Source organism: Triplophysa rosa, linkage group LG4, assembly GCF_024868665.1.
Source record: "Triplophysa rosa linkage group LG4, Trosa_1v2, whole genome shotgun sequence".
Taxonomy (NCBI): Eukaryota; Metazoa; Chordata; class Actinopteri; order Cypriniformes; family Nemacheilidae; genus Triplophysa; species Triplophysa rosa.
The window spans coordinates 30,928,218-30,949,731 of NC_079893.1; the positions used below are offsets into that span (position 1 = coordinate 30,928,218).

The window sequence follows — 21,514 nt, forward strand, 5'->3', positions numbered from 1 at the left end:
AGAGAACTTTGTATGTGACCGTGAGTTCCGTATCGCAGCCGACCAGAGACAGGCAGGCGGCCAGACGACCAGACAGTCAACCGAGAATGAGAACGGGCTAAATGAAAATGTCTTTTGCATTTGTGTGGAATGCATTATTAATTTAATTTGAGTGTGGGTATAGTGTGTGGTGTTACGTGTCTCAAATGTTTGTCATGAAGGCTTACCCCTTCAGCTGTCTCAAGAACGACTGGAATGAAACCACAGATAACTCAGAAACACTGTGTGTGTGTGTGTGCGTGTGTGTGTGTGTGTGTGTGTGTGTGCGTGCGTGCGTGCGTGCGTGCGTGCGTGTGTGTGTGCGCGTTTGCTTGTGTGTGTGTGCGCGTGTGATGGTTTATTATTAACAACACCAGTGTTTCCCCTAGGCTTAAGGCTTTGGGGCGGGTGGTCTCTATATTTTTTTGCGGCGGAGGTCCGGACAACACTTTTTTTATTAAATAATATTTAATCAATCAATCTAATGTTTTATCAGGCCATTTATTTTATATTCTGATAGCCACAGTAATTATGTAAACACAATAAAATGTGTTGTTCTGTTTTAATCTAATAATTAAAATTGCAATCTGTTAATCTCTCTCGCCATCTCAGTTTAAAACGTAAAATTGCAGTTTTCTTTACGTAATTCAAATGATGTTGAACGGACATTTGACATGACAGCTCAAATGATAAATCATTGTTATAATCTTACTGTTGTGAATTGAGTTAAGCAGACCGTTTACAACACATTTTGTATGTATTTGCTTAATATCGGATTTTTGTTTTTAACCTAAAAGTTAAAGATTACAGCTTTAAGAGACAAAATATAGATTTACATCTAAATAAATATAAGTCACTATAATAAAAATAAAACGTATAAATGAATTAAATAATTATAATACATATAAACAATTATAATTATAATAGATTCAATAACAAAAACATAATAAATACATATAAAACATATAAATATATCCAATAATAATAAAATTGTAATATATTCAATAATAATAAAAAACATAATAAATACATATAAATATATCCAATAATAAAATTGTAATATATTCAATAATAATAAAAAACATAATAAATACATATAAATATATCCAATAATAATAAAATTGTAATATATTCAATAATAATAAAAAACATAATAAATACATATAAAACATATAAATATATCCAATAATAAAATTGTAATATATTCAATAATAATAAAAAACATAATAAATACACATAAATACATAATAATTATAATAACAATAATAATAAAATTGTAATGTATTCAATAATAAAACATAAATAATTTCAGATTTTACCTTACGAAAAAGAAGTTTGTCTCCTATTAGTATACCTCTTTCAAACTAAAAATAGGAACGTATACTTTTTAGTTTACCTTTATGTACTTCTCAGACAAATTTAGCCTAGCAGTTCACTCAACTTGTACACTCAAAATGTACTACTGTTACACCTACAGACATCATTTTAGTCTGCCAATTTTTAATAATTTAGTCCCCCAAGTAGAGGTAGTACAGTAGTATACTAGTAGTAGTGCTTATACATAAAGTATAACTTGAACTTTGCCTAAATAGTAAAATGAATCTGAAGTATACTTATATTTTGTAAGGAACACCTGTCTATAATCAAATCTGATCATATCTAATGAGGTCAGTGCTATCACATGCAGTAAATCAACCATCAACATGTGAGTAAATGTATAATGTTGAATCAATGTCAAATCTCAACATTAATTCAGCATTAACTGCTGTCTGACATGAGGATGGATGAACTTCATCTATTTCAGACCTTTTTCTCTCCTGTACATATCTGTGAATGCGAGTGTCATATTACACCAGCAACCGTGTATTTTCCATTTCAGAGTGAGTGTGTGCGTGTGCCAGTTTGTTTTGGGTAGAAGGGGCACACGCGTCCTGCACACGCTACCCGGATCCCACAGACACCCAACACCCCCTGACACGCTCATACCAAACCCACCCCAGGACTGGACACACAACACTCCCTCTGGCACACACACACTTCCAGGGGTCAGTGCCGTGTCTTCTCTGAGCATCAGCTGTGTGGTCAGCTGGAGAAGAGCTGAGCAAAGAGAAACTAAAGCCGAGTATTCACATAAACATAAACCACGACACTCGATACACAACGCTTCCTGCTCGCTAGTGAAGACGCAAAAAATAACCCACATGTGTTTCTGACCGACGCCCTCTCTGCTGATAATGCAGCGTCGCATTTCACCTCACATGTGGGGTTTTCCTCTTTGACTTCTCCAACTTCTAACTGTAAAACATCTCATGTGCTAGACACTCGCAACACTGAAACAAAATAGCAATTATTAGAAAATTTGAAACGTTTATAGACATCACTGCGCATGGGCACTTTTGTGATCCCAACTGAACTTCCGGTACACATTCAATTCAATTCAATTTTATTTTATTTATGTAGCGCTTTTCACAATGTCCATTGTTCCAAAGCAGCTTTACAGGAGAAAATAAGAAAAACACAGCACAGTGCATGGTGTTTATAGAACAATCAAGATCATTCTAGTAAATAATATCTAATAAATGCAGTCTCCCGGTGGTTTATTTAGCATACTTTGCATTAAGTGAATGCTTGGCTGAAAAGATGTGTCTTTAATCTAGATTTAATTTGGGAGAGTGTGTCTGACCCTGGAATAGTATCGGGAAGGCTATTCCAGAGTTTAGGTGCTAGCTCCGCCCCCTTTGGTGGATTTAGTTATTCTAGGTGTTATCAAAAGTCTGGAGTTTTGAGATCTTAGAGAGCGTGATGGGTTGTAGTGTGGTAGAAGCTCTGTTATGTAGGTAGGGGCTAAACCGTTTAAGGCTTTATAAGTGATTAAAAGAACTTTAAAGTCAATACGACACTTAATGGGTAACCAGTGAAGGGTTGATAACATTGGGGTTATGTGATCGTATTTTCTGGACCTGGTTAGAACTCTAACAGCTGCGTTCTGAACTAACTGTAGTTTGTTTATTGATGATGCAGGACAACCACTAAGCAGTGCATTACAGTAGTCAAGTCTTGAGGTCACACATGCATGAATAAGCTTCTCTGCGTCAGCAACACAGAAAATATTATTATTTAGTCAATAACAATGTGTTTGCAAAGATATTTGACTCAGTTCTGTTACATGTTTCTAAGAACATACAAATTAGGCCCTTTGAACTTTTAAAATGTTTTTTGGTGAGCTTTAACTCTCCGAAGTTTGGGAAGCTCAGTTCTAAATGATGTGAACAAAGCAAATCATGAGATGATAATATAAAATCAGACAAGTTTATACGAACTTCAGTTCTCATAAAAACAAATACAGAGATAAAAATAAAACAGCGGAGCAAAGGGACAAACAAGGGGGAAACACAAAGATAATGCTTTTACTCGCACAATTTGTCATGTCAGATCTACACTCATAAAAATAAAGGTGCTTAAAAGGTTGTTCACAGCGATGCCATAGAAGAACCATTTTTGGTTCCACAAAGAACCATTCAGTCTCTTTCTTACGTTTTTATAATCTGAAGAACCTTTTTTTCACCACAAAGAACCTTTTGGGAAACAGAAAGGCTCTTCAGATGTTAAAAGTTCTTTATGGCACCAAAACGGTTACGGCTTTTTTAAAGAGTGTACGTCAATCCTGTCAATCATCGAGAGCTCCTCCCACACAAAACTTTTAATGGCTTTTTATCGCTTCTTCAGCATCTTTTTATTTGGTTAATGAGTGGAAATGTAAAACAAGATGATAAGAAATGATCTAAGGTAAGTGAAACTTCATATAATAGTCTCATAGTCAGGAGAACTTGAGTCGGAATCATCACCGCCGTCATCAGCAATCTATATGAGAGAGAGAGAAACACTGTTAGCATAGATGTTTTTTTATTCTCAGGGTGATGAAACCACTTACCATTACATCCTCATACACAGAATCAGATGTTTTATTGCGGTTATGAGAAGGACTATGATGATTGATCTTTGTCATGAAAACACAAATGGAGAAAATGAAAAAATAAGAAAAACGCCCCAAACAACTCACCAATGTCACAATTCAGTTTGCTTCAGCAAGTGCATTCCGGGACAAATATCATACAAATGTCTTGATAAAACATCGGAACAACGTCTTGTGGTGTTGTGACCGTGGTATAAGCGGAATAATTGACTCCGGTCCGTTCAATTATCGAAAGTTAATGCGCACCCGAGGTGTAACGCCGCTTCGCGTCGTGACCGCATTACCACCTCGGGGTGTGCATTAACTTTCAATAATTGAACGGCCCGTCGTCAATTATTCCTTACGCATTTCTTATGCTTGTACAGCACTTTGGCAAACACTTTTTGTTTCTAAAAAGTGCTTTATAAATAAAGTGTGAATTGACACGTCTTACCAAACAAGCAGCAACAGGATTACTGCAGATCCAGAAACCAACGCTTCTCCAATTATTGTGTAGAACATCATATTTCCTTCAATAGAACACAACAAAACTTTTAATTTAGTTCAAAGATGTCTATGAGCTCCACCAGATCCTTTAACTGAATATAAAGAGTGATTATCACCTTTAACAGTGAGTGAAACAGCATCTGATCTCTGAGATCCATGTTTATTCTGAGCCACACAGTAAAACCCTCCACTGAGACATGAATTAATGTTAGTGATGCTGAACGTCTGTCCAGATCCAACAGATGATGTTTGAGTCTCTTTAAACCTGGAGGGATTATCTGGAGGATCTATTGAGAGATTATATTCAGTAGATCAGTGATGAGTCGGCTTAAGTGAATAATGAAAGAATTGAGAGTGAACTTACAGAAGACATGGAGACGTCGAGGAGGTGATGTGAGTTTGTGTCCCTGTACAGCACAGCTATAGTCACCTGCATTCTCTCTTCTAACTGACGGCAGGATGAGTTTCTTCTTTCTCTCATTTAATGTGTGTGTGTTTCTAAACCAGATGAATGTTGATGTGTCAGTCAGACTGCATGTGCTTTCACATGTCAGAGTCACTGAATGTCCCTCCATCACTGTCTCACCTTCAGACTCCACCTGAAGATCTGAACACAACACAACACTGATCCTCCTCATGTCATTCAACACATCACATTATTATCATCACACACTCATTCACTCTCACCTGTGACAGCAAGAGTCACTCCAGGAGCACCAGTCTATTTGCATTTCTCTTTATTTTTATTAGTGATGAATCTGAAATAGTATTTGTGTGAATCTGTGTGTCTCACATCAGTCAGTCTGACGCTGCAGTCGTGCTGTTTATCTCCCAGATACTGAATCCTCTGTTTGTATTCAGAGTCCTTAAACAGATCTGGAGGCTCTTGATCTTTTGGTCTAACAATAGTATTGGTCCAGAACACTAAAATGATGTTATGTCCAGTAGGGTATGTGTAAGTGCAGTTTATAGTCACTGTTGAGTCCTTCAGTGCACAGATGTGTGAAGAGCTGTAAGTCACACGCCAATCATCATCAGCACTATAAACTCCTGAAACACACAAATCACAATGAATACATGAACAACAGCTTCTAATGCAGAACTGAGTCTGATAAACATCTGAAGTGTGAAGATCTTTCTCTAGCAGTTGTAGGTGAAGGGTGTTTATGTTAAAGCTCATTTAACAGTTGAGACAGAACTCTAAAGTCTGAACAGACACAATAAAATAATGAATCAAATGATGAATTAAGTGTTTTAATTGGAAACAGAATTAAAGTGTTGTTTATAGTAATGAATGTCAAATGACATCAGAGACTCACCGTGAATCATGAGGAGAAAGATCAGAGGGGGAGGAGTCATCATGATTGACATCACCATAGCCACACCTACATTCAACACACGATGAAGTGTTTCAGCTCAACTCTTTTCTTCATTTAGTTTGTTTGTTCACATTTAGTTTGTTTGTACATTCACACGGCGCTCTTATGTTTGTCAGATGTCTTGAGTTATCTCTGACACTATGATATCTACATTAATGCTTGAACTCTATATTCTTTATCTACGTGAACGGTCATGTCATGCGTGTCTGCTGCCATAAGACAGTTTAGGAGAAGTTTAGATGCTCTTGTTACGGTTGATAACAGACGTGTACTTTTACAGAGAATGATAACATGTGAAAATCTGTTTCTTTATACCTGCGGCCTCTGAGACACCAGACTCAAGTACATAACACTGTTCAGAGAGATCACTCATAATAGTTTTTTTACTGAAGACTTTAAACAACCATATAAGTTTTTTGTAGTGGAAAAATGTTCTTCAGACTACAAAAAGGTAAGAAAGAAATAATTATTTTAAGAACATTTGACTGAAAGGTTGCTTGCAAAAAATGTTTAACGGAATCTGCTAAAAGCCCTTTATAGTATATGTTAATTTTTAAGAGCATAAATCTTAGAAACAAAACAAAATTAAGAGATATTTGAAAGTCTTTCAGACAAGACACCACTTGTTAGCTTTATTTAAAGCTCTTAAAATACTTCTTGAAAAAGTATCTTTTTGAATTACTTCATCATGATTGTTAAATACAGTATATGATTCAATTCTTTGGAAGGCAGATGCAACATCTTCTCTAAAGTTTTTTTTTACAGAACTTCCTCTTCTTCTGTCAGTTGTTGGTGCTAAAATCCGCTGTTGAGGGTGACGTCCTGCTGGAGACATCAGCCTCAAACCCCTTCACAAACACCACAGAACTCGTGACCTGTGACCGGTAAACCCAACTTATGAAGCTGAGCTATCAAATAATAACACATTAAAACAAAGTGTTATTTTATTGTCTTTATTATAGTTTGGGTTGGGAAATATGCAGTATATCCAGGAGATGGCACAGTAATGCACACAATCAAAGGTCTCTGTGATGAGTGAACTTGAGAAAACATAGCCAGCAAACATACGTGGAGTAGCTGGGTGCGTTCCAAACGGGATATATCGGCCCTCCGTAGGGCACTTCGGAGTGAAAACAATCATGGCCGCCATATTGAAGGGTCGTGCCAAACCGAAGTGCTCATAACTGGCCACTTCAAAGGGCCCTTCAGAATGAAAGATTTTGAAGTACAACTGATGTACACTTCGTGCCCCCATGATTTATCCTTATGGGCACTGGATGATGATGCAGAAGGGCACTTCAAGAAACCCAAAGTTGGTTGGTCCACTACACCCTTCAACCCTGTGAAGCTCTCACTCCGGAGGGTAAACACTTTGAAGGGCTTAGGGCATCCTTCTAAATGAAACGCAGGGACTAATAATAATAATAATAATAATCAACAACCATCATTACACGGGAAGACACTTTAGTGTAGGGACGAAACCAAAGGGGCTATTTTAGAGCAGGGTTCTCCAACCGTGTTCCTGGAGGTCTAGAATCCTTGGTTGGTTCAGGCGTGTTTAATTAGGGTTGGAGCTAAACTATGCAGAACTCTGATTTAGAGAACTGAGATGTCTGATCTCAATAGGTTTCAGTGTCACGGGCTGGAGGACGGAGGAGTGAGAAAACAAGGAAGCATCATTTTGAGTATTGACAAGCTTGTTTGATATCTCTAGTCTCCACCCCCTCTCCTCCTGCACCAATGAGAACACACAAGTGTGTTTAAATGAGGATTTTCTTTAAATGAGGAAATGAGTAATATGGAGAGAAGGGTAGGTGATGTAAAGATGTCCCATTCTAGATCAGACTGCCCCTCAAATAGTACATTCAACATCTCTATGCTTTGTTTTTGTCTCATTATTCTAGCCTGTGTCCTCACATCTATTTTTAGTCAGCTAAAAAATGTATTCTTTAAAATTATTTTATTTTATATTCTATTAAGTGTGATGCTCTTCTAATGACTTCATCCTTGAACACGACCTCAAACACATTCACAAGCACCACATATGCTGAACCGTGACCAGCATAACTCAAAAAAGGCAATAAACCCCAAACATTTAGAAACCATGCGAAACTGAGACTTCATTTATAAAAAAAGATGTTAACTTTCACATGACAACACCAGCAATGATGAAGCTTATGATAAAACAAAATTCACATAAATCAGTGCTTCTCAAACTGTGAGCAGCTGCCCCCAGTGGTGAGTAGCGGTATTACAGATGGGCGTGTCTTTAGACATATATATTTTTTAAACATTATGAATTAAAATAATGACACTATTCTGACTGATATAAAAAGGTGATTTTCCCCACATACAACATGAGACACTTTTGTTATTTCTGTAGTCAGGTGGGTATTACAAATTCAGTCAGTATCAATGTGTTTAGAAAGATATTTGATATTGTTGGTGTTACGTGTGTCTAAAGGGGGTCAAGGCCCTTGGAGCTTTTGGTGTGTTTTTGGGTGAGCTTTAACTCATAAATGATGTAAACATTGTTGATGTAAACAAGTAAATAATCAGATGAGCTCTAACACAAGGAATTTGTTACTGTAAGCTCTTAAAAGACTAAAATCTTCCTCTTCTTGAGTCAGTTGTTGGCGAGCTGTTGAGGGTCAAACACACGACCTCAAACACCTTCACAAACACACACAACTCATCAACTGTGTGAACAGTGACACCAACCGATGAGACTGTAACACATGTTAAGCTCGGTGCGTTTAGAGATCTGAGATGTCTTACAAGATGGCTGAACTTGATCGGTTTCCGGGTCACTGACTGGAGGACAGAAGGGTGAAAACACGAGGAAGCATCGGTCTTCGTATTGAACAGTCTCCGCCCCCTCTCCTCATGCACCAATGAGAACACACGAGCGCTCATCGTTCACAGTTGTGTTTGGTGTAAAGCAGAAGGTTTAAGGCCTGGTGTGTTAGATCAGTGTGAGCACATCCGTGGCTGATTCTTGAGAGCAATACCTCGATTTCTACCTCAGATCTCTGTCTGTTTCCTCCTGTGCTGATGGGCTCATTTTTGTTCTTTAAATAATGCAAAGCGGGGATTGGGAAGAGAAGGGTGGGAATGTGGAGACGTCCCATGTGAGATCTGGCTGCCCTTTATAAAATACATTTAAAAATCTCTTGAGAATGGATGACCTCAACTCATGACTTTATACATTTTATGAGTCTTAATTGTATGTACAGAGACAAAATGTTTTTTGTATATATTATTTTATTCTTATGTTTCCAAAGAAAACTTTATGATCCGTTTTATTTCAGTCACTTCTTTATTATACTCGTTAAAACATTTTATATTTACATTAAGCAAATACATTCTGATACCTCCAGTTAATATAAGTAACATATAAAATGATGCAGAGATGAAAGAGAAAAACGAGGTACGTTTAAAAAAAACAATAATGCTTTTAAAGATCCAGTGTATGAAATTCAGCGGAACCTAGTGGTGAGGTTGTGAATTGCAACCAACGGCTGACTCCACCCCCCGCCCTCCCTTTCGAAACACTACGGTGGCTGACACAGGACTAAGATATCGTTGCATTATCACATCTTTGCCAAAGAAGATAACGTATTTACGAAGCGTGTTCGAGCAGTTTGTCCGTTTAGGGCCACTGTAGAAACAACATGATGAATTCAATGTGATGAGACCGGCGGTGAATGTAGATAGAAATAACTCATTCTAAGATAATAAAAACATAACGCTTCATTACGTAAGGTCTTTACACACCTCTGAACACATAGTTATGTATGTTATATTGCATTTCTGTCAATAGATCCTGCAAAAAACTACACACTGGTCCTTTAACTTATGCAGTAACCAACAGTTACTCCTGCAGAGAGGATAAAGAAGTTGATCTAGAATCCTGATCGTATCGATCCTGTAGACCTGAAGTATCGATCATCTGAGTGAACTGTAAATCACAGACTTATCTTCCATTATTTCAACTGCAGATCTGTGGAGAAAACAGCATTCAGAGAAATGTGTGAATGATTCTTTATCAACTAGTTAATGTAAATGACATATAACAATAACAAGCAATGCAGGATGTGAATGAAAGAATGAAGTTCTCTATATGAGGTTTAAGATATTTGAACGAAATCAAAGTCAGTTTACAGGAGTTGACATTGAAATAATAACTGAACGTTACTGGACATTTTCTCACCTCACAGCAGCATCATGTTGGTGATTTGTAATGTTGTCATAGTGGTTTTCAGTCTCATCTGATCTTCTCACGTCTGTGTTTCTGTGATGGTGGACAGTTGTGTATTGGACCTCCTCTGGATCTCTGGATTCAGGAGATGTTTGATCTTCTCTCAGATGTCTGGGTGTAACACCGGCGTACTGAACATCATCATGTTGTGTTTCAGACGAGCAGCGGCGAGGAACCTGCACATTAAAGGAATGGTTTTTACTCACTTTAAAGTGTTTTAAAGTCTAGAACTATGAAATCACTGCACTGTCTATACGAGCAGGTGTCACTCAAACATGACAAAACTCAGTCACCAACAATGTCATTTAATGATTTGACGCATTAATGAATTGTCTGTGTTTGACTCACCTGCTTCAGCCCGATTCTATCAGCACGTTTTCTCCTCCTGCAGCGAAGATAAAACATTTTCATTAATAAACATGAATAAAACACAAATATTAATGATCTCTAAACAGATCTCACCTCATGAACACAATGAAAACACAAACTGCACACCCGCATGTGATGACAGCAAACAGGACCACAGAAAGCCATCCTGAAGCTTATAAAGTATATTACAAGATTATGAAACACAAACTGCACACAATTCTTAATGAGGAATGCATGTACAGAATGTTTTTATCACCTTTAACAATGAGTGAAACAGCATCTGATCTCTGAGATCCATGTTTATTCTGAGCCACACAGTAAAACCATCCACTGAGACGTGAATTAATGTTACTGATGCTGAACGTCTGTCCAGATCCTACAGATGATGTTTGATTCTCTTTAAACCAGCTGTAGATGTGAACAGGTGGATTTGATTCACTGCTGCAGGTCAGAGTCACTGAATCACCCTCCACTATTACACCAGAAGAACTGATGGACGCTGAGACGCTCCTTGGAGGATCTTAGGGAGAAAATATATTGTCAGTGTTCAACATTCACGTCACTCATTATTATTATGATATTTCATAATCAACTCACACAAAACATTTAAAGTCACAGAATCAGAATATTTCTCTCCGTGTTCATTTTCAGCTTTGCACTTGTATTGTCCACTGTGATCAGATCTGATGTTAGAGATGCTGTAGATGTTTCCAGATCCAACAGATGATGTTTGATTCTCTTTAAACCAGCTGTAGATGTGAACAGGTGGATTTGATTCACTGCTGCAGGTCAGAGTCACTGAATCACCCTCCACTATTACACCAGAAGAACTGATGGACGCTGAGACGCTCCTTGGAGGATCTTAGGGAGAAAATATATTGTCAGTGTTCAACATTCACGTCACTCATTATTATTATGATATTTCATAATCAACTCACACAAAACATTTAAAGTCACAGAATCAGAATATTTCTCTCCGTGTTCATTTTCAGCTTTGCACTTGTATTGTCCACTGTGATCAGATCTGATGTTAGAGATGCTGTAGATGTTTCCAGATCCTACAGATGTTTCCTCTTTAAACCAGCTGTAGTTGTGAACAGATGGATTTGATTCACTGCTGCAGGTCAGAGTCACTGAATCACCCTCCACTATTACACCAGAAGAACTGATGGACGCTGAGACGCTCCTTGGAGGATCTTAGGGAGAAAATATATTGTCAGTGTTCAACATTCACGTCACTCATTATTATTATGATATTTCATAATCAACTCACACAAAACATTTAAAGTCACAGAATCAGAATATTTCTCTCCGTGTTCATTTTCAGCTTTGCACTTGTATTGTCCACTGTGATCAGATCTGATGTTAGAGATGCTGTAGATGTTTCCAGATCCAACAGATGATGTTTGATTCTCTTTAAACCAGCTGTAGATGTGAACAGGTGGATTTGATTCACTGCTGCAGGTCAGATTCACTGAATCACCCTCCACTATTACACCAGAAGAACTGATGGACATCACAGGTTTATCTGGAGGATCTATTGAGAGATTATATTCAGTAGATCAGTGATGAGTCGGCTTAAGTGAATAATGAAAGAATTGAGAGTGAACTTACAGGTGACATGGAGACGTCGAGGAGGTGATGTGAGTTTGTGTCCCTGTACAGCACAGCTATAGTCACCTGCATTCTCTCTTCTAACTGACGGCAGGATGAGTTTCTTCTTTCTCTCATTTAATGTGTGTGTGTTTCTAAACCAGATGAATGTTGATGTGTCAGTCAGACTGCATGTGCTTTCACATGTCAGAGTCACTGAATGTCCCTCCATCACTGTCTCACCTTCAGACTCCACCTGAAGATCTGAACACAACACAACACTGATCCTCCTCATGTCATTCAACACATCACATTATTATCATCACACACTCATTCACTCTCACCTGTGACAGCAAGAGTCACTCCAGGAGCACCAGTCCATTTCCCATCAGGTTTATTAGTGATGAATCTGAAATAGTACTCGTGTGAATCTGTGTGTCTCACATCAGTCAGTCTGACGCTGCAGTCGTGCTGTTTATCTCCCAGATACTGAATCCTCTGTTTGTATTCAGAGTCCTTAGACAGATCTGGAAACACATTATCTGTCGGTGTTTGAGTGTTGGTCCAGAACACTGTATTGATCTTATGTCCAGTAGGGTATGTGTAAGTGCAGTGTATAGTCACTGTTGAGTCCTTCAGTGCACAGATGTGTGAAGAGCTGTAAGTCACACGCCAATCATCATCAGCACTATAAACTCCTGAAACACACAAATCACAATGAATACATGAACAACAGCTTCTAATGCAGAACTGATTCTGATAAACATCTGAAGTGTGAAGATCTTTCTCTAGCAGTTGTAGGTGAAGGGTGTTTATGTTAAAGCTCATTTAACAGTTAAGACAGAACTCTAAAGTCTGAACAGACACAATAAAATAATGAATCAAATGATGAATTGAGTGTTTTTAAAAAGAAAGAAAAAGAAAGTGTTGTTTATAATAATGAATGTAAAGTCAAATAGCATCAGTGACTCACCATGAATCATGAGGAGAAAGATCAGAGGGGGAGGAGTCATAATGATTGACATCACCATAGCCACACCTACATTCAACACATGATGAAGTGTTTCAGCTCAACTCTTTTCCTCATTTAGTTTATTTGTTTCTCATAAAACATCACAAAAACATCTACAGCTACATTCACACGCGCTCTTTAGTGTCTCAGATGTTTCTCCAGAGAAAAGACTTGAGTTTTCTCACACTATGATATTCACATTAATGCTAGAGCTCTGTAATGTTGTAAATTCACTGCATGTTTCACACCTGCAGCCTCTGAAGCACCAAACACCATCAACATTGTTCAATAAGATCGCTTTCAAATAAAGATTCATTGAAAATGGCTCTTTAGAGAACATCAAACTAAAAGGTGGTTTTAGCATCTCAATGTTGTCAAATTATTATCCGCTCATCATCAGTAAAGCACAACTTTCTAGTTTAAAAAATATAAACATAAAACATAAGTGAAGAGAGTATAAATTCTGCTCTTACCGTCACACGCTCTCATCTCTCAGAGACATCAGTAGAAATGATGAAGCATCGCTGGGTTTCAGTCTTCTGTGGTTAACACATGTGTGTTTTAAGATGAAGTGTTAATGGTGCTCAACTTTTATTGGTTGTGATACATGGCCTTATCTTCAGTGACATGCCAAATAAGTAGGTTAAATGTAAATGTGCACAACATCCGCTTACTAAACCTGCAAAGCTTAGGCTTAAAGATACTTTATTATGATTGTTTAATATAATTCAGTTCATTGGGAGGCAGATGCATTACTTCTTCTCTAAAGCTTTTCCTTTCACTGATCTTAAATATATCACGTCTTACACTTTTCCCTCAGGCACTAAATTACCAACATTCACACTTTATAGTAGATGTGTAAAAAACATTTTTTATTTAAACTGTAAAGCCATTTCACCTGACCATACTCTCTGTGTCTCATATATAACATTTCTAGATTCTGTCTGACCAATGTCTTAAAGTTCATCCATCCAATAGATGACGCCAGCACAACAACCATGCGGTGCGCATGCTCACAAGTCTCCTCGATGGGTGAATTTGAGAAAGCAAGTGTCAACTGTGTAAAATAATGCCATTATTATAATGTCAGTAGAAACAAAAACAAAGGAAAAGCCACACAAATCAACATGATTTAGATTTAGCTCATATAGTTATTATGAGTATAAAGAGAGAGTGGACTAAATAACAGAGCAAGTTGTCAAAAAGTAAACACTGATGAAAGTTTAACATCGTCAAAATGAGAAGAGCATGAAACTGTTGAGAATGGCAACATCAGTGAGATAGAAAGACTAAAGGAAGACATTTGTGTGCCATTCAAAATAAAGTCACTGTGAAGAATAAGGGGAGGGAATAAAAATGAAGAAATAGGCTAGTTATGACTATAACTTGATGGAGTGATTTGAATAGCGCTGCACTTTACATGATAGAAAAGCACTTAATGTGACGTTTTTGATTCCAGCTCATGATGATGAAACATGATGATGTTTGTATTTATATTGGAGGTGTGGCAAGAGAAGCATGACATCAGTACAGAATCTAATGATTCTCAGTTGAGCCACCAGAGGGCTCAGTTCACATTTAATACTGGCATCCTCACTTACACTCATTCATTTTTAGAAAGCTAAGATTAAAGACGCTTGTGATGACGCATTATTTCAGATCCTTATTTCATAACCTGTAGTGTTATATCGGCACACTTCATCAAGAACAAAACACCAGATGATTATTCATGTTTGTGATATTATGTGTACACTGTAAAATGTAATTTAATGTCATTTTTACAGTTACATTTTACAGATGTTTGACATGTTTTTGAAATAATAAAAAACATTCTGTAAAATAAAACTGTAAAATTAGGTAACATCTTTTTACAGTATAGCTTAAATGTGTGATGAAAAAACAGCTGTTGAGATACGAAGTCACAATTTTTATTTCTGCATTGAACTGTCGCTTTAAATCTGAGGCAGAATTTAATGTTTCTTAATGCACCAGATCATTTGCATTTGTAAATCACAGACTGATAATCCATCATTTGAACATCAGTTCTGTGAAATAAAGACAGAAATTTGGTGGTCCTCAATAGTCATCCGACCAATTTTTAGGTTTCTTAGGACTCTATAGCGCCACCACCAGTTCAAAAATTCACTTTTCAAATCATACCCTTTGAACCCTTTAATCTACAAAATTGTACTTAATAGATCTCATTTGACTCATCGTGCCCATCACATTCCATATCTTACATCAAGACTCCGCCCATTTCAGTAGCGGCCATTTTCAAACGTTACAGTATTCCTTTTTTTGCTGCTCCAGTTCTTACAAACATGTGTTCAGATCATCTTTGGACTAAAATGCACAGATTATTTTATTTACTTCATTTTTTTACTCTTCAGATTGACCAAAACAGATCCCAAAATGGTTCAGGTTTCGTCCATTGTTCAAAAGAAGAAACGAAACCCGGTACTCTTTATCAGCCTCATGTCCAAGCTAAATTTAGGCCACCTACAGGTCAAGAGATTTGAAAACTGACCATTTTTTCTGTAACTTTTTTAAATGTTCATCAAAATATCACAATCTTGGTGTCCTCGGATTCCTTGGGTCATGCTGTATTTGTTAACTCTAATTTTGGTGAGAAATAATGAACGGCTAGTTGACTGGTCGACATTAAAGCTCTTACGGGACATCTAAAGCTTGAGGTCGATTAGACGCGGCTCATGTGAATTTGACACTATACCTTTAAGAGAATGATGACCTAGAGAGACCTGTGAGTGGGAAGGATGTCATTCCCACCCGCTTCCGTGGAGTTCTGTCCCACTGCTGGCAATAATATATCTTGTCCTGCTCCCGCCCACATTACTGTCTGCCGTATGGAAATGTGTCATATATTGTGATATCTTTTAAATTATACAACATATCATCACAAAATTTGGTAGGAATCATCAACAGCATGTTCTGAAGGTACCTGTAAAGTTTAAAGGCAGCACCATATAGGGTTAATAATACATAAGTGTTTTAAAAAAACACTTTTAAATAATTTGTCCTAAATTTATTTTCTCTCATTATGTTCCCTGTTTTATGCCGATTTCAACATATAAAACATTTGTTTGTTACTCTATTTACAAATTTGGTCAAACTCAACTCAAATAATCTTTCATACATGCTACCATTCCAAAAAAATATCTTTCCAAAATTGAATGTCCCTTTGTCTGTTGTATTATGCTAGTTAGCTTAGCATGCTAATTGGTTAACATGCTAACCTGTTTTTTCAATGGACCCAGCAGCTATCAGAATGATCAAAAGCTATGCTAGCAACTAAGTTAGCTTAACATGTTCAGTCAAAATGCTAAGTAATGCATATCCAGTATTTATATGTGGTGAATTTATATATGATCTGATCTTGAGTTATTTTTCTGTTTCTACCATTTTCGCTCTTTTGGCATTGCCATTTCTGCACATTTGCCCCGTATCGCGGCAGAAAAACTGACGGGTGCCGAGATGTTCTTGGGAGGATCTGAAAGTGAAAAGAGCTCATTTTAAATCAGAAAATACATTACAATATCATGTGGCTCTGTTACATCACTGCATCATGAACTCACACAAAACATTTAAAGTCACTGAATTTGAATATTTTACATCACATATATATCTGGTCTTGCCCTTGTATTGTCCACTGTGGTCATATCTGATGTTTGAGATGTTTCCAGATACAGATGTTTCTCATTTAAACCAGGTGGATTAAAAGAATTAAGTGTAAACTTAAAGATGACATTGAGACCATTACCACAGTAGGAAAATATATTGTAACATTTTTTGTTCTCTTAACACAAAATGAGATATTTTGAAGAATTTAGGAAAGCAAACAATTCTGGGGTACCTACCATTTAAATTTATCCTACTATAGTAGTCAATGATATTCCAGAAATGCCAGTTGCTAAAATTGGTCCAAATATCTTTGTGTTCAACAGAACGAAGAAATTTAAACAGTTTTGGAACAACTTAGGGGGAAAACCTGTTTTTTCAATGGACCCAGCAGCTATCAGAATGATCAAAAGCTATGCTAGCAACTAAGTTAGCTTAACATGTTCAGTCAAAATGCTAAGTAATGCATATCCAGTATTTATATGTGGTGAATTTATATATGATCTGATCTTGAGTTATTTTTCTGTTTCTACCATTTTCGCTCTTTTGGCATTGCCATTTCTGCACATTTGCCCCGTATCGCGGCAGAAAAACTGACGGGTGCCGAGATGTTCTTGGGAGGATCTGAAAGTGAAAAGAGCTCATTTTAAATCAGAAAATACATTACAATATCATGTGGCTCTGTTACATCACTGCATCATGAACTCACACAAAACATTTAAAGTCACTGAATTTGAATATTTTACATCACATATATATCTGGTCTTGCCCTTGTATTGTCCACTGTGGTCATATCTGATGTTTGAGATGTTTCCAGATACAGATGTTTCTCATTTAAACCAGGTGGATTAAAAGAATTAAGTGTAAACTTAAAGATGACATTGAGACCATTACCACAGTAGGAAAATATATTGTAACATTTTTTGTTCTCTTAACACAAAATGAGATATTTTGAAGAATTTAGGAAAGCAAACAATTCTGGGGTACCTACCATTTAAATTTATCCTACTATAGTAGTCAATGATATTCCAGAAATGCCAGTTGCTAAAATTGGTCCAAATATCTTTGTGTTCAACAGAACGAAGAAATTTAAACAGTTTTGGAACAACTTAGGGGGAGTAATTCATGACACAATTTTCATTTTTGGGTTGAGTATCTCTTTAAACAACTCATGAATTCATACATTTTATGGCAATAATGTGCTAAACTATGCAGGACTGTGGACATGACCTGTGATTTAGAGAACTGAGATGTCTGAGCTCAATAGGTTTCAGTGTCACGGGCTGGAGGACGGAGGAGTGAGAAAACGAGGAAGCATCAGTTTGAGTATTGACAGGCAGCTTGTTTGATTTCTCTAGTCTCCGCCCCCTCTCCTCCTGCACCTATTTTAGTCAGCTGATGTTCATTTTTTAAAATCTATTGAGCGTGACGCTCTTCTAAGGAACACATTCACATTCAACACATTCACAAGCACCACATAACTTGGATAAAAACCATGAGAAACCATACTGAGAAATGTGAAACTGAGACTTTATTTACAAAAAACATTCACATGACAACATAAGCAATGATAAAGCTTATGACAAAACAAAATAACATAAATCAACGCTTTCCAAACGGTGTACAGCGCCCCCAGTGGCGAGTAGCGGTATTGCTGATCACAATAATGGTGGTTTCTTGAAATGTATACATTTAGATTTGAACCGAGCCATATAGTTTACTTTGCTAACTAATATATTTAAGTAAAATTGCATGGGTAGTATTTACTCCCATAAAGAATCATTTTTTTCTTAACAGTTGTTAACTATTAATACATTTGTGAAACCATGTGGTCTAACTGTTCTTTTTATCTTCAGGAATAAATTAATACAAATTGGTTTTGATTTATTAATGAAAATAACTTAAATGTGATGCATATGAATTAAATTGGGTTTAATATGTAAGAATATGTGATCATGTTTCTTATACATTTAAAACACATTTTATTTATTAATATTATTACATAAAACTTATTCTTACTCATTTCATTTTCATATGTCTTACAAATTTGTATCACATTAACTTTATTACTTTGTTTAGGTAAAAAATATGTAATCTAAATGGATGGAAATTCTATATGCAATTAAAATACATAAATCTTATGTATTAGGCCAAATATTTTGTTCAGTAGAAATGACAGAGTTTGAGGCATCACTGGGGTTTTCAGCTTCTTGTGTTTTTAAGATGAAGTGTTGATGATGCTCAATGTTTATTTGAGGTGACATGACCTCATCCGCAGTGACATGACAAATAAGTAAATGTACACAACATCAGCTTTTAAAACCTGCAAACCATCTTAGGCTTTGAGAATTTATTTTAGAGAATTTCACCATCATTGTTAAATATAATTTACTTTTTACAGAACTTCCTCTCATCATCTCACTGATCTCAAACATGTCACATCATTTTCTCAGACACTAACTGTACCGACATTCACACTGGATGTCAAAACTCATTTGAAATGAAACTGTAACTAAAGCCATTTTATATCTGGTCCCCTACTGACCAAATGTCTTGATTCTGTCTGGCTAATCTCGTGTAGTTATCCAGTAGATGGCGCCTGCACAAAAAGTCTCCTCGACGGGTGAACATTAGGAGAGAGGACAGAAAGCAAGGTGGGAGAGAGAAGGGAAGGGGGGCAAAATCGGAAAAGGACCACGAGCCAGGATTCGATCACAGGTTGCCTGGAACACACTTCGACTCCGACACGCTATTGTGCTTTTATCCAGAAAACCTCAGCTTCACCATAACTTGTGTTTTTTTTTTAGATCTGGGCCAGGGCCCAGGCAGTACTGAGCCAGAAACATGTTGTAATGATTATGGTGATTATTGTTTGCTTTAGTTGGGCGTTTCACTGATTTGACCCTCAGGTCATGACATGTTTTGGTGGAGAACGCAATAGTATTTTGAATCTTTACAGTGCTTCAGAAAAATAGTGCAATAGCACTTTAAGAAACCCGAGTTCGAGGTCACTTTTCATTAAAACATCTGCCAGATTAATGAATAATCACACTATTATTTGATTTATTTGGTTATTTATTGTCTTTATTATTGAATGAAAATAATTAAGCTAAAATGAAAACATGTGACTCTGTGTGTGAAAACCAGGCTTAAGTCAATAAATACATTTCAATAATTAATTTCACGATTGTTTTAATTTTTGACATGGTCTTTTTCATTCAATATAAAATATATCAAGATTATACTTTCACTGAATGCTCTTTACATTATATAGCAATAAAACATTTTTGCTGGGTTTTTACAGGCAGGGTCACATGCAGCATATAAATAAATGAATACATGTAATAAATGGATAAATGTATTAAAATAGTAAAAGATAACAAATACATCCATGGGGAAGTAATGATAATGAAATTAATGTAAAAAAATGAAACAAAAGAAATACAACATAGATGTATGTGGGCAGCTGATCAAAAACAAACAGTTAATAATACATTGTTTTATATTAATAATCATATTTATAATATAAGAGATTTATCTTCATTTATTAATTGAACAATTTTATTAGCCCACCCTCTAAACTGTTAAGCCACCTTAGCACCCCCAAGAAAAAAGTCCTGGCGCTGCCCCTGCGTCTGCTAAAGATCTGGAAAACATCTGATAAACGCCAGTTTTACATTAATTCTAAATCAAAAACATCTTATGAGACATCATGTCTATGTGACATCTGACATCTCTGAGATGTATTGCAGATGAACAAACACTTGCAGATGTAAATGCAGACATTAAATAGACGTCTTTCGCAGGTGTGTATCAGGGTTGTCAAATTGGTCATGTCAGGTCTGACTTCTGTCAATCATCGAGAGCTCCGCCCACACAATGCTTTTAAGGGATGTCAAATGTTTTTTGTGTGTTTTTTATTGGCCTCTACAGCATCTCTCTGTTCAACTGAAATATTACACGAGTAAAAAAAGGTGTGGAAGGAGTTGGACTTACAGAAACTTACTCTAATACTGTAACATTCTCATAGTCAGGAGAACTTGAGTCTGAATCATGACAGCTGTCATTAGCAATCTAGAGAGAGAGAGAGTTTTGGAAGATAAATGATTATATCTGATGAGAGTTTAATGTTTTAATGTTGAGGAAAGCAAAACACTTACCCTTATATTCTCATACATTTCATTACATGTCAAGTCAACATCACATGTTTTGTTATGAGGGGGACTGTGATGATCAATCTTTGTCAAGAAAACACAAACAGATAAAGAGAAAATAAGCAAAACGGCTTGTGATAATCACACACACTAATTTCTAATGTAACATTGATTGAAAAAATCTGCACAAACAGACAAGAGAAAGTGTACTTCTACATTACTGAGCAATAAAAGTCAGTAGAAAATGTAAATGATTTAATCTCACCTGTGACAGTGAGTTATTTCTCTGTTTTATCCGCCTGATTCTCCTTAAAAACAAACAACACGTTGATGTATGAAGCGTTTACATGTTTGAACAATAGAGTGTTAAAGACCTTAAAATATCTTAACATCTTCTATTCAGTGTTGAATATTTCCTAAACAAATTGGTATGGAACAGATGGAAGGATTTTACTTCACAGGCCACACATTGTCATGAATTTGGAGAGAGAACCCATACGCAGACAGCAGTTGCAAAATACTTTATTTAAATAAAAAGCCCACAATGGGGCAAACAGAAAATAAACAAGAACTAAGGATAAATAATGAACACTCAAATAAAACCCTTCCCACAAGGGGGCAAATCAAGAACTA

The 21,514-nt window shown here is 36.5% G+C and overlaps 1 protein-coding gene, 1 long non-coding RNA gene and 1 pseudogene across 2 annotated transcripts; all 3 read right to left on the minus strand.

Annotated features, from left to right (window-relative positions):
• Positions 1–3,816: 3,816 nt before the first annotated feature.
• On the minus strand, positions 3,817–7,111 carry LOC130553067 (uncharacterized; annotated as a pseudogene).
• A 2,618-nt stretch (positions 7,112–9,729) lies between these two features.
• LOC130553186 (B-cell receptor CD22-like) lies at positions 9,730–13,104 on the minus strand. Its single transcript, XM_057331995.1, has 10 exons — positions 13,053–13,104; positions 12,424–12,777; positions 12,101–12,343; positions 11,425–11,682; positions 11,084–11,347; positions 10,743–11,006; positions 10,580–10,658; positions 10,466–10,502; positions 10,070–10,293; positions 9,730–9,859 (listed from the first exon to the last, which is right to left on the minus strand). The coding sequence occupies exons 1-10, from the start codon at positions 13,102–13,104 to the stop codon at positions 9,805–9,807; spliced, it is 1,830 nt and encodes a 609-aa protein (XP_057187978.1). The 3' UTR covers positions 9,730–9,804.
• A 6,752-nt stretch (positions 13,105–19,856) lies between these two features.
• LOC130553266 (uncharacterized) lies at positions 19,857–21,205 on the minus strand. Its single transcript, XR_008962834.1, has 3 exons — positions 21,147–21,205; positions 20,888–20,965; positions 19,857–20,801 (listed from the first exon to the last, which is right to left on the minus strand). It is a non-coding gene; the product is annotated as an uncharacterized LOC130553266 (long non-coding RNA).
• Positions 21,206–21,514: the final 309 nt, after the last annotated feature.

Excerpts from the sequence above, each read along its gene's own strand:
- LOC130553186 (XM_057331995.1), bottom strand. The coding sequence starts at position 13,104 with ATGTCAATCATTATGACTCCTCCCCCTCTGATCTTTCTCCTCATGATT. Across the intron at positions 11,007-11,083 it reads TGTGACTTTAAATGTTTTGT|ATCCTCCAAGGAGCGTCTCA; the intron begins GTGAGTTGATTA and ends TTTCTCCCTAAG. Across the intron at positions 10,294-10,465 it reads ATAGAATCGGGCTGAAGCAG|GTTCCTCGCCGCTGCTCGTC; the intron begins GTGAGTCAAACA and ends TTTAATGTGCAG.